This window comes from Eleutherodactylus coqui, chromosome 1 (assembly GCF_035609145.1).
Source record: "Eleutherodactylus coqui strain aEleCoq1 chromosome 1, aEleCoq1.hap1, whole genome shotgun sequence".
Classification (NCBI taxonomy): domain Eukaryota; kingdom Metazoa; phylum Chordata; class Amphibia; order Anura; family Eleutherodactylidae; genus Eleutherodactylus; species Eleutherodactylus coqui.
The window spans coordinates 326,866,515-326,880,100 of NC_089837.1; the positions used below are offsets into that span (position 1 = coordinate 326,866,515).

A 13,586-nucleotide genomic window follows, 5' to 3' on the forward strand; every position below is an offset into this window, starting at 1 on the left:
AAACAGTACAGAGTCACAAATAACATCCAAATAAATAATTTTATACAGTGTCCAGATAAATCAAGGATGTCCACTGAACTTCTGGGTCCCTGATAATACATTATTTTGCCTCTGTGGTGGTCTTAGAGGCGCAGGGGTGATCTAAGGTGAATAAGTAGTCAATGGTAACCACCCTGGTAGACTGCTGTAGTGAAGAGGTTAATACTAATATTCTGAGTAGTATAGGGTAGTAAAGGTTTTAATGATACAATTCCTGGTAACTAAGGCTCTAAATGGTTAATACTAAAATTCCTAATCATGAGGGGTAGTAATGGTGGTTACTGCTATTTTGACTGGAGGTGTGGGGTAGTGAAGGGGGTTAATGTCAGCATCCCCACAAGTCTAAAGCAGTGAATGAAAGTGTAGAGGACTGTGCAGCTATGCTACTGTCACTATGATCAGGTAGTATTTCAGATGTGTTGGCCGCACTTGTCTGTATGGCTGGGCACATTATTTTCTGTGTGCGTGTCTAGACCCTTACTGCCTCAGGGTCTCCATATGACATGGAAAATAGACGTAGAAACTACACCACTGACTTTCTTAGATGTAAATTCAAATTCAATTTTTGTTTGACACAAGAATACATGGGTTTCCAAGACATGGCAATAGGAATGTTTCGGACAGAGTCCTTCTTCAGGCTTTCAGAGTGACAAGGATAGTTAACATACAAGATCCCCTATCCTGGAAGGAGCAATTAAATATGGGTCCAGTTCCCCAAGATAATCTGTTGGACAAATACACCGTTTCTGTATATACTATATATAATTGACCAGTCTTAACATTAAAACCACACATGATTGTACAGGTCCCATTGTTCCTCCAAAGCAGCTTTGACCAGTTGAGGCATGGACTTCATGAAAGTGTCCTGCAGTATCTGGCACCAAGGCATGAGCAGCAGATCATTTAAATCCACTACGTTGCAAGGTGAAGGCCTTTATGGATCAGACTTGTTTTACCAAATATTATAGACACTTAATTGGATTGAAATCTGGAGCTGAAGCATGTGGAGGCCAATTCAACAGCTTGGACTCTTTTTCATGTTCCTCAAACCTTTCCTGAACTGTTTTTGCAGTATGGCAGGGCACTACTGAAAGAAGCAACTGCCGTTAGGGAATACCATTGTAATAAAGGGGTGCGTGTACTTGGTCTGCAACAATGTTTAGGTAGATTGTGTGTATGAGCCTCGTGTGGCGCAGAGTGCTAAGGCAACAGAAGGGGCTCAGGTAGTCATCTCAAGGTTGACTCAGCCTCCCATCCTTCCGAGGTCGGTAAAATAAGTACCCAGCTTGGTGGGGGGTAATAAATAAATTACTTGAAAGCGCTGCGGAATAAATTGCCGCTATACAAATAACAAGATTTTTATATATATATACATATATATTGTATGTGCCAAAGTAACATACACATGAATGCCAGGAACCAAGGTTTCACAGCATTACATTGCCCAGAGCACTGCATTGCCTCCATGAGCTAGTCCTCTTCCCATAGTGCATCCTGGTGCAATCTCTTCTCAAAGTAAGTAACAATGATGCACCTGGCTTCCCAAATGATGTAGAAGAAAATGTGATTCATCAGTTCTTATGTTTACGTACCTATTGTACTCATTGTTCTCAATTTTTGGCAGGAAACAGCATGGCCACTTTGACCAGTATGTGCTCTACAACCCCATATATACTAAGCTGTTATGTACTTTGTGTTTTGATACCTTTTTACATTATTATAACCATTATCGTTATCAGTAATTTATGCTACAGTAGGCTGTGCTGTTGCCAGATCACTGGTTGTCCTTCCTTGGACCTTTTGTGGTAGCTACTAATCTCTGTATACTGAGAACACCCATCAAGACCTGAAATTTCGAAGATGCCCTGACCCAGTTGTCCAGCCATTACAATGTGTCCCTTGTCGAAGTTGCTAAGCCCCTTACGCTTGCCAATTCTTCCTGCTTTTAACACATGAACTTCAAGAGCTGACTGTTCACCTGCTGCCTAACATATCCCACCCCCTTGACGTGTACCATGGTAAATGAGATGATCAATGTCACTTACTTCATGTAGGTCTACAATGCATGAAAACAAATATTAAACATGCAGTAACATTTAGTAGAACCTGATGCAAACTAAAATGTCCTTTATTTTCTTACAGTTATCCAGGTCAGACCAAATTAAATTGCCATCCTCACACATCTGTGTGAGTCACGATGATTAGATTACAAATGAAGTCATATCCTTGTCTTGTCACCAATGTAACATAAATGTATATTAAATTAGAATGTTTTCCTGCGTATTATAAAGGAAATACAGAGAGACGCCTGTGAAATGCAATGCGATATTAACACGCTCATCACTGGAGAGAGACATGTGGCCAGGCCATCGATGTCCTTCAAGCACAAAATGGTAAATAAATGCAACGAGTGGCATTATTATTGCAACTTTTTTTTTTCCCTACATGAGACAAAAAGATGACTGGTGATAAGAGAGGCGCCACATAACCTTCATCTTCTGGCAACAAGTAACAACACTCTGATAGGAATCAGCAGTCCTCGGTAGAAGGTGCACATTCTGGAATCACTTCCTGGTTCACAGCAGCTAGTAAACCTTTTATAAGCCATACTTCAGAACTGTTTACAGCTACAAACATCCTCATAAGATTTATATATGTGATAAAAGCTATGTGCTGCCTATTGTAAAGTAAAAAAAAACTCGCCGTACCGGAGGGACGCTAACGCCAGGCTTACACAGTGACATCAGCTGCAAGTTTCAACTATCATATGTCTGAAAGTATGATGAAATAAGAATTACCTCAGCCGAATAGCATTAGCCCATCAATGTCTGATTCATATAGGTGAATCTTTCCCCATTGCTGCTGCTGCCAAACTACATTGCCCAACATGTCTTGTTGAGGTTCACTGGGGAGCAAAGAATGCTACAAACTGCTCCTATTACATATTCATCCCGTGGCCGATAAAGTGATAGTGAGCCATTTTATGTCTCACCTTATTTCATTCACAGAGGATACTATATTCCAATTATCGTACCACTGCTCATTTTTTATACATCTTCTGTAGGGTTTTTTGTTATTTTTATTACTAATATTTTACTGTTACTTCTACCAAAGAATGTCAAAATATGTGAAGATACTCTACAGAGGAGAGAAGCAGCCGAGTGTCGCAAAGTTTTGAATTTAATTCACAGAAATATGTGGACAGGCAGGTATTGCGGGCACCATTTAAATGAACTTTTCTTTGTTGTTGTATATGCATTTCATAAAAACACATTAAGTAGACTAGAAATAACTATGTATTGAACCGCCTGTGTGTTTTTGCATCATGTTACAGATGAAGAACTGCTGTGCAAAAATCTTCAAACCAATATGACACCTTGAAATGACACATTAGGGTTTTCAGACGCTTCTCTAAATCCCATATGTTACTGTAATGGACATAATACCCTGCAGGCACAAAATCTGCACTGTTCAAACTGTCAAAAGGTAACACAACTGGTGATGAATCACCTGCAAATAGTTAGAAAAAGAACTACAGGACAGGCCAGTGAGTGATGCACTGTGGCAGTCATATGAAGACCATGCAATGCCACAATCATGTCTTAAGATGTACAGCAATGTTGGTACAAGAAAGTAAGCTTGTGACATAAAACACATTTTAAGTTGAATTTGTGATATACCACAAATACAATGTGATTGTAAATATCATTATCTATGAAAAGTCATTTAGACTGTAAGGCCGGCTGCACACCACAGGGTGGGGTTTCACATTCGGGAGCCTGTAGTGGAATCCGGCTCTGACCCCGGCTGGCGACCCTGCGTACCTGTCTACTTTTTTCAGTATCTGTACTGCGGACATACAGTTAGGGCCAGAAATATTTGGACAGTAACACAATTTTCGCGAGTTGGGCTCTGCATGCCACCGCATTGGATTTGAAATGAAGCCTCTACAACAGAATTCAAGTGCAGATTGTAACATTTAATTTAAAGGGTTGAACAAAAATATCTGATAGAAAATGTAGGAATTGTACACATTTCTTTACAAACACTCCACATTTTAGGAGCTCAAAAGTAATTGGACAAATAAACATAACCCAAACAAAATATTTTTTTTTCAATATTTTGTTGCGAATCCTTTGGAGGCAATCACTGCCTTAAGTCTGGAACCCATGGACATCACCAAACGCTGGGTTTCCTCCTTCTTAATGCTTTGCCAGGCCTTTACAGCCGCAGCCTTCAGGTCTTGCTTGTTTGTGGGTCTTTCCGTCTGAAGTCTGGATTTGAGCAAGTGAAATGCATGCTCAATTGGGTTAAGATCTGGTGATTGACTTGGCCATTGCAGAATGTTCCACTTTTTTGCACTCATGAACTCCTGGGTAGCTTTGGCTGTATGCTTGGGATCATTGTCCATCTGTACTTTGAAGCGCCGTCCGATCAACTTTGCAGCATTTGGCTGAATCTGGGCTGAAAGTATATCCCGGTACACTTCAGAATTCATCCGGCTACTCTTGTCTGCTGTTATGTCATCAATAAACACAAGTGACCCAGTGCCATTGAAAGCCATGCATGCCCATGCCATCACGTTGCCTCCACCATGTTTTACAGAGGATGTGGTGTGCCTTGGATCATGTGCCGTTCCCTTTCTTCTCCAAACTTTTTTCTTCCCATCATTCTGGTACAGGTTGATCTTTGTCTCATCTATCCATAGAATACTTTTCCAGAACTGGGCTGGCTTCTTGAGGTGTTTTTCGGCAAATTTAACTCTGGCCTGTCTATTTTTGGAATTGATGAATGGTTTGCATCTACATGTGAACCCTTTGTATTTACTTTCATGGAGTCTTCTCTTTACTGTTGACTTAGAGACAGATACACCTACTTCCCTGAGAGTGTTCTGGACTTCAGTTGATGTTGTGAACGGGTTCTTCTTCACCAAAGAAAGTATGCGGCGATCATCCACCACCGTTGTCTTCCGTGGACGCCCAGGCCTTTTTGAGTTCCCAAGCTCACCAGTGAATTCCTTTTTTCTCAGAATGTACCCGACTGTTGATTTTGCTACTCCAAGCATGTCTGCTATCTCTCTGATGGATTTTTTCTTTTTTTTCAGCCTCAGGATGTTCTGCTTCACCTCAATTGAGAGTTCCTTTGACCGCATGTTGTCTGGTCACAGCAACAGCTTCCAAATCCAAAACCACACACCTGGAATCAACCCCAGACCTTTTAACTACTTAATTGATTACAGGTTAACGAGGGAGACGCCTTCTGAGTTAATTGCAGCCCTTAGAGTCCATTGTCCAATTACTTTTGGACCCTTGAAAAAGAGGAGGCTATGCATTACAGAGCTATGATTCCTAAACCCTTTCTCCGATTTGGATGTGGAAACTCTCATATTGCAGCTGGGAGTGTGCACTTTCAGCCCATATTATATATAAAATTGTATTTCAGAACATGTTTTTGTAAACAGCTAAAATAACAAAACTTGTGTCACTGTCCAAATATTTCTGGCCCTAACTGTACATAGTCCAGATTTTTTTTTCAAATGTTCATTTTTCCCACATCGCCACTAGGCGATGACTCGGTACCCGCAACCTATCCGAAATGTCAACTGCGGAAGGGCTGCGAATCGAACAGCCTCCATTGACTTCAATGGAAGCCATCCGTGCGTAATCCGCACTAAAATGGAACATGCTGCAATTTTTCCTTGCAATTGATTTCCGCTTGCGTGCAAGAAGACTCACCTTTACATAGCATGTTAAAACCTGGTTTTTGCTACAGATCCGCAGTGTGGATGCCTGCCTCAGATTCCGCAATGCAAATCCGTTCTTCTGCAGCCGGCCTAAAGGCCCATTTTGTCACAACGATTACCGTTTAAAATTTGCCTCTTGAGCGATAATCGTTGTGTGTAACTGCACTGACATTGTGCAGTTTTCGTTAAGCCGTCGCTCATCCCTGTCAATGATGAGCCTTATCAGGGATTCACAGCGGGGTACAGCTGATACTATTATTTCAGCTGTATCCCGCTCCCTGATAACAGGCTGGTTATGAAGAACAGAGCGGTCCATCTCTGTTCTCCATACCCCGTTCGGAGCGCTCGGCTGTATAACAGCCAGGCACTCTGAGCAGAGAGCAGCTGGATGCAGAAGACAAACGGGGACACCCTGCTTGTCTTCTGCATCCTCCTCTCACAGTGCTCGACTGTATTACAGCCGGGCGCTCCGAGCGGGGAATGGCTGGGTGCAGAAGACAAGCGGGGACACCCAGCTTGTCTTCTGCATCCTCCGCTCGCAATGCTTACCTGTATAACAGCCGGGCGCTCCGAGTGGAGAACAGCTGGATGCAGAAGACAAACAGGGACACCCCGCTTCCCTTCTGCATCCTTTGCTCGGAGCGCAAGGTGATCACTCAACGTTTGAGCGATCATCTTGCGCTGTAAATGACACAACGATTATCGCTCAAAAGACATCTTTTGAGAGATAATCGTTGTGTCTAAATGGGCCTTTAGTTACCTGTCAGAAAACAAGTCCTGAAAACAAAACCAGTGTACAATCGTTAATGTAGTACGGCTGCAATTTGATCAGTTTTTAAAAGGTAAGTCAGTAGTTCTTAGGATCGATCACCATAGTCCCCATATAATTAAAGCTGTTTAGGTTTCAGTAATCTGAAAAACTGAACATTATGGCGTAATATGGCACAGTAGGGCAGCAACACAGGAACATTCTGTAGTATCATGCACTCTTCAGGACTGTAAATTAAAATGCTAAGTGATTAAACTATGATAATATGGCTCAAATGATATTGACAAATATTGGCTTATGGCTACATTACTCACTAAAATCTACATCTAGCATTTGGGATTTTCCTTGTTTTTTGTGCATTGCAATTTGCCACTTTACACAGCCATAGAGTTAGATGATAACATTCTGACTGATTGCGGCGCTTACTGGAGACAGATTCATTAGTTTGATGGCAGCTATCTAAAGCTGTATGCAGCGTGGTAGTGAATGTAGGCAGCTAGAATTTTTTCATTTGCCTCTGATGCTATGTAGAGGGAAGCAGGGGATTCAGAGTTCCCAAATAAAGTTATATAAAATGAGTACAGAGGTTTAGACCTGTTACATCCTCTGACCAGCAGGATGAGCTGCATACCTTTTAAGCCACAACCTCACTGATTCCTCTAGGAGTTTTACTTATCCCCCCCCCCCCATCCCTAATAAAATCAGGTAACTTTCTGTCAAATGGGTGGTCTCCACTGCCCAGTGTCATATCATCCATGGAAACTGCCCACTTGACAGTAGACTAGTGTTGGGCTTGGAAAGTAACTTGAGAGAGTGTGGGTGAAAGTTTGGGGGGACAGAAGAAAAATAAAACCACTGGAGGATTTAGCAGGGATGTGGCTGTAGAAGTATGTAGCCCATCACACTCGTTAAGTCATACCATAGTACATGCATACATGGAAACACTGCCTAAACTCAGGGTATCAAAATCAGGATTTGTTTATTTCCTGTTGCAGTTAACATCTTTAGGATTCGTTTACAACAATGCCCCTAAAACTGTAATATGCTGAGTTTTACAGCCGACAGCGCTTATTTCAAATATGCACAACACATCTTTATTCTAAATCTTTTAAATCCATTGTTTTATCTTCCAAAGAACCTATACAAATCCATTTTTTTGTGTTTGTTACAGTTTCTTTTTACTGTTTAAAACCTCAATCCACTCAACAGTCTCTCGGGGGATTTCCGAATCATTATGGATTAAAATCCTCTTTGACTCCTAAACTGCTTGACTAATGCTTTGCATTTAATAATTCTACTTGTCAGAGATTTCATTTGATAAAATTCCATTGTACTCCATGTTGGCATACAGCTGCCCAGGAGCCTGAAACCTAGCTGAAATTCATCGTACTTTATAGGACTTATGCAACACTAGACAGTTACGGCAACACCTATAATCTACAATGGAGAGAGCCACATGCACGGCCTCCTCCTTGCTGACTGGGGAAGAAGAGGACTCCCATTCTCCCATTAGGTGGCAGTCCTGGATTGGAATCTGCACCTGTCAGACATTTATAGCATATACGTTGGATCAGCCATAAATGTTTCAGCTGGTAATACCCATTACGTTTTATTTAGACCTTCAGGAGTGGTTCGATATGGCAAAGCAGATCAGAAAAGGTTATGCCTTAAAGTGTGCCACTTTGCCAGGGCTCATTAAATAATAGTGACCATTGAAGTGGCATACATTTTATACACTTTAGTATCAGTCTGCATTCTTTATAATCTTTTAAAGTGAACCTGTCATGAATGTGTTATCCTATATGCAGGCACAATGTTATGTAAATGTGGTGACAAACGTTAGACAGAAGCAGGCAGATTGTTAAGCAACAGCTGGCTGACCAACTGCCAAGTACCCAACTATACTGCCGACATAGGCTACTTGCATTTTATCCAAGCTATTTTGCTGCGATAAAACGTCGGCCGAAAATTGCGACCATCTGAAGCATTGGAACACAATGCATCTGTTCAGATGGGCGATTTAACGGTGCATAAAATCGGCCGGCCAAAAAAGATTCCTGTCAGTCTTTTTTACGCGACGCCAGCAAAGATAGGACTTGTGCTACCTTTTGCGGGAGTAAGAAGGCCGTTCCCATAGATTCCTATGGGGGCCTACGAGAGCCATCAGAAAAGGGAAAGGGGAGTTTAGCAGCGGCTCATGTTGCTAAAGTCCCTCTCCTTGCCGGCAGCTCCCATAGGTTTTTATAGAAGCTTCTATTGCCGCTATCTCCCCCCACCCACAGAATTCCAGGCTGCGGCGTATATACACCACAGCCCGGCCATGTGAAGGGGCAAAAAAACGGGAGATTTAGTCGCGACTTGGTCGCGGCTTTCTCCCATTCATGCGATTTTCAGCCACGATACAGGCCCTAGCCTTACGTATCTCAGTCCATATTGACTGTTAAAGCCCTTTTACTCCGGCTGACAATCCAGCACAAAACATTTGTATAATGCTTATTTACTCATGTGAAGCTGCACTAAATCAGCCGCAACCAAGCAGATGCTTGTTTGTCAGACGATCGCATCTTTTGTGCAACTGAAAAATATCATTGTTGCCAACTACACATCTTCCTGTATGAACAGGGATGTGTTGCTGACATTGATGATTCTCTACGTGTAACGAACAATCGCATGAACGATCATTCATCTTGCATAGAGTTTGAATCGGCCCTTGTAGATGAAATGCTGATCTCTTCAATCAATGCTAATCTACAGGAGCAGATAGCTCCAAGTTAAAGGACCCTTGAAGTTGTTCAAAGTGGCCATAAATGTTGAATGACACCTGACGACGGACCAACAGTCTGTTTGGGAATGTTCTTTCAAGAAAAAGGAATGATTTCTTGTTCAACTGCTGGATAAAATTTTTTAATCTGTCTGACTTTCCAGACGATAACAGTCTGCCATCATTAAATTTCACCTGACGAACAGTCATTTCAATAGAAATCGTCTATTTTCATCACCTTAAGTTTAATGTGTATAGGCACCTTAAGCTTAGAAGTGCAGTGAGCAGTCTTAGGCCTTATTCACATGAGCATTTTTAAGCGGCTAATGTAGCTGCGATAAAAAAATTGCCTATTTTCAGTCCTGTAAAAACGTTGTGCCGGAAAAGATAGAACATCAACAACAGAATACGGCAACTGATTTTATATCTGGCCGGGAATGATAGCTTTTGCCCTATCTTTTACGATATACGCTGGCAGCTCCCATAGACTCCTACCCACAACTATTATGTAAATAAACACACAATGGTAAACTCAAATAAATATATATTATTGAACAAGCAGGTAAAAAAAATTACAATATTTACAATGTGGCACACAGCTCCAGTACTTTGCATACACGGAAAACAAAAAAGTCGTGGGAAACCCGAAAAAAAGCAAAACATATACATATGGCTTGATATAAGTTTAGTGTACATAAACCGATGTACTATAAAAAGTACTAATGATAAGCTCCTGTAAGAGTAACGATGGAAGATAAAAATATAAAAGTACATATACTGTGTGAAAAATACACGCAGTAAATAAAGGGAGACAAGGCGTGTTTCACAATGGAATACTTTGTCTAGAATTCCCAGAGTATGTTGTACCTGTAACCCACCCCGAGATAGCATCTTGCCTTTCCTCCATGCTACTTGGAATTGGTGTTACTACCTCCCCTTGTATCTATGTATCATTAAAGGGGTATTCTGTTTGTAAAGTGAATTTTCATCAATTCCAGATATGAAGTGTATTTGCGCCATCTTTATGCACAGCTAGTTACCTTCCTGTCTTGCACTCCCGTTGCTGATGCCCAGAGCATTATTTTCCAAGATGGCCACCACATCCCTACTGATGTGCAACTTAAAATAACATTTCTGACAATTCCCTGCTCCATACTTCGTTCCTGTGAGGGTAACCACTTAGCTGCCCTTCTATTAGCCCAGTGCTGAGAGCTGTAGAAAAAAAAAGCCATTCCCGGTTGTTCCTACTGAGCAATGTTGACATGTAGCATTGGGATGCCTACAGGTAATTTTCAAGGCAACCTGGGAATAGAGACTTCTGAAGTAACCTTTAAAGGTGATGGTTTCCAGAGCTACAGATACAAAATCCAAAGCAGAACCACACTTTCATAACTTTTAATTCTCATTCATTTGATAGCAACTATGCGTAACCCCTTTAAGTATGACTGTTTTCTGTGATTTTCAAGTAGATCGGTTCTCATTTTTTATGATTTATTTGTCAAAACATCTTAGCAAATACTTTACTCCAAGAAAGTCATCCTTTATGGCCACTTGACCATTAAAGGTTTTTCCTACCTGAGCTGGCATCAATAACTGTTGATCCTCCCCTGCGATCAGCAATAGGCCGGGGAGATCCTGGCATGCTTACAGGCTCAGAGCGGACTGGCTGGATTCTGCATCAAGAAGAAACATTTGTGAGAACATGTTAAATACATTTTTAACTTTTGTAAATGTTCTATGACAGTTAGGGCTCCTTTCACACGTGGGAACTGCCTTGCATCACTGCGGGGATGAAGGGAATCACCGCTGCGGCTGTCACAGCCCTGGTAGAGGATCGCAGAGTTCTCCCATTGCTTTAAATGGGACCAATGCTCCTGCCGCCGGCCTCATTAAAGACAATGGGTGATCTCACAGAAAGACTTGCAGAAAGATAGGACATGTTTTGATGCGTTTCCCGCATTGCAACGCAGTGCCATGTGGGAAAACATCGCTAATGTGAATGAACCAATTCAAAAGAATAGGTTTCATATTTGTGGAAGATTTGTGCATCTTGCAACAATTTTCTCGCCAGTGGGAAGGCGCCCTTAAAAGGCAAAATTTATCAAACCAATGCAAGGGTAAAGAGGAGTAGTTGCACATAGTAACCTTGCAGACTTGAGATCGGGCAGTTTTTAGTAAATATGAAAGCTGCAGCTTCAGTTGAATTACCGCTCTAATTTTCCCCATACAATAGTTTTCATAACTCTCTCTAAACTGTCTTCGATGGAGACACCTAAAGCTTACTAACAATAGGACTGGACATCCCATGCCTTGACTGCCTTGAGGAGCCGAAAGTATAATAGAAGGCATTGCTCCCATTGATTTCAATGGAAATGAATCCCTCCATTACACTTCCAGCCCTAACCACTGATGACGACATCTGGGCCGCTGCACTGACAGACGATCAGCTGATCTGTGGGGATCCTGAGCAGTGGACCCCCACCAATCAACTACTGATGACCTATCCTGAGCATAGGATAGTGAAAGTTCCAGAATACCCCTTTAACAATCACAGTGGATAGGTAGAGTTGCAGTCAAGCACCCCCGGAACTTCAGCTAGTTGAAAGGCACAATTTATCAACATTTGTGAGAACAGTATATTTTTAAATTTTTGTAAATGCTAAAAGGCACAATTTATCCAAACTACTACATGGGAAAAGTAAAGTGGTTGCCCCCAGGAACCAAACAGACTTGAACTCGGAACGCATTAATGGTGTTTCAATTCATTTCAATGAGGAAAAGTGACTTGACATACAAGTGTTTTAGCTTAAGAGCTCTGTCACAAACTCATAATGCCATGACCAAAAGCTCTCGGGGGCTCCGTGCCCGCCACCACCGATCCTATCACCTGGGCTGTTGGGGGTGTGGCGCAGGGGGTCCCCGGTCTTTGTTACCTCCCCTAGCTGCCGTAATCCTGGCCGCTGGCTCCGGGCGCGCGCTCCCGTGCTCAGAGAGCGGGCGCCTAGGTAGCCAGGTTGCTGGGGATGTGGCGGGTGCCGTCCCGCGCCGCGTCCCCGTTGCCATGACACCCGGCTGCACTTACTCTGTCTCTGCCTGTCTTTAGCAGGAGCTGGGGGTCTGTTTCTCCTAGCGTCCTGTGATTGGGTCCTGCTGCTGTCAGGCTCCCTGCCCCAATCAGCTCCTGGGGCGGGATTTCTGACAGCATTGAAACTGCTCAGTTTCTCTCTGACCTTTCCAGTGTATGCTTGGTCTCCAGCTACACCCGCGTTACCTTGAATTGATGCCTGGTTTGACTTGCTTGCTCTGGACCTAACTTTGACTTTGCCTCGTACTGCGTACTCTCCTGTTACCGACCCGGATTGCCTGGCCTGCTTTTGTGTTTGTTTGTTTTCCTGCATTATCGGTGAGTCTGGCTCCTGCCTCGCATTCCGAGTGAGCCTAGGGACTGTAGCCCAGTTTTCGCCCTAGGGCCTAGCCTAGGGGAGGAAGTAGGTAGGGACAGGGGTTGCGGGTAGGACTAGGGACTTCCACCTGCCTGGACTCTAGTTGTGACACATAAGCCAAGGCACTACTGTATATATATATATATATATATATATATATATATATAATACAAATAAACTTGCAGATTACGTTGGCAATAGAGGCTTCCATTAATAGATAAGTGGTATGAAGTTATTACAGAAAGGTTAGACAACCTAACTGACTCTAAGTAAGAGTTTACTTAACTCTAACACAAATGAGGTATAGTAACAATCTTTAATAAATCACTAAGATCAGCAATAAATTTCAACTGTAGAACACGTGGTTGTACCACCGAATGTGTGAACCTAGTAATGGCGATCATTTGCACACAATCTGAAAGTAATGCAAGTGTTGTCCAATTACTTGTCCGCAACTGGCGGATGAATATGTGTTCCTCCGCTGGCAGCTCGATCTTGCGGATTTTAACTGGCAGGTCTACATTTAAGTCACTACCCGTGTGCACACTTTTTGCCTTTTCCTGAGGGCCCGCCTCACTTACATATCTCCAATGTGTTCGGTACCATAAAGTAGGTGACATGTCTTTGGACACCTGCTGGAATTACCCCGATGCACAGAGCTGCAGGACGATGTAGGCTCTCAGTTACAGTCTCTCTAGTGGTAGTTCCTGCACCTTTGTTCTCTCGGAAACATTGGTTCTGAAGAATTATGGAGCTGCGCTTTTCAAACACCGGCTGCCTTCTTTCTTGTGCTATTGGCCCTCTCTAATAGACACATTCTCCAACACACAT

The 13,586-nt window shown here is 42.5% G+C and overlaps 1 protein-coding gene across 3 annotated transcripts in view; it reads right to left on the bottom strand.

The window, feature by feature from the left end:
• The window catches only part of BCAS3 (BCAS3 microtubule associated cell migration factor), a 1,118,574-nt gene that overhangs the window by 522,703 nt on the left and 582,285 nt on the right, over nucleotides 1–13,586 (bottom strand). For all 3 annotated transcript variants that reach the window (XM_066575105.1, XM_066575107.1, XM_066575106.1), the window contains exon 22: nucleotides 10,888–10,985. In XM_066575105.1, coding sequence (XP_066431202.1) covers nucleotides 10,888–10,985 — 98 coding nt within the window. The remainder of the gene's footprint in view (nucleotides 1–10,887; nucleotides 10,986–13,586) is intronic.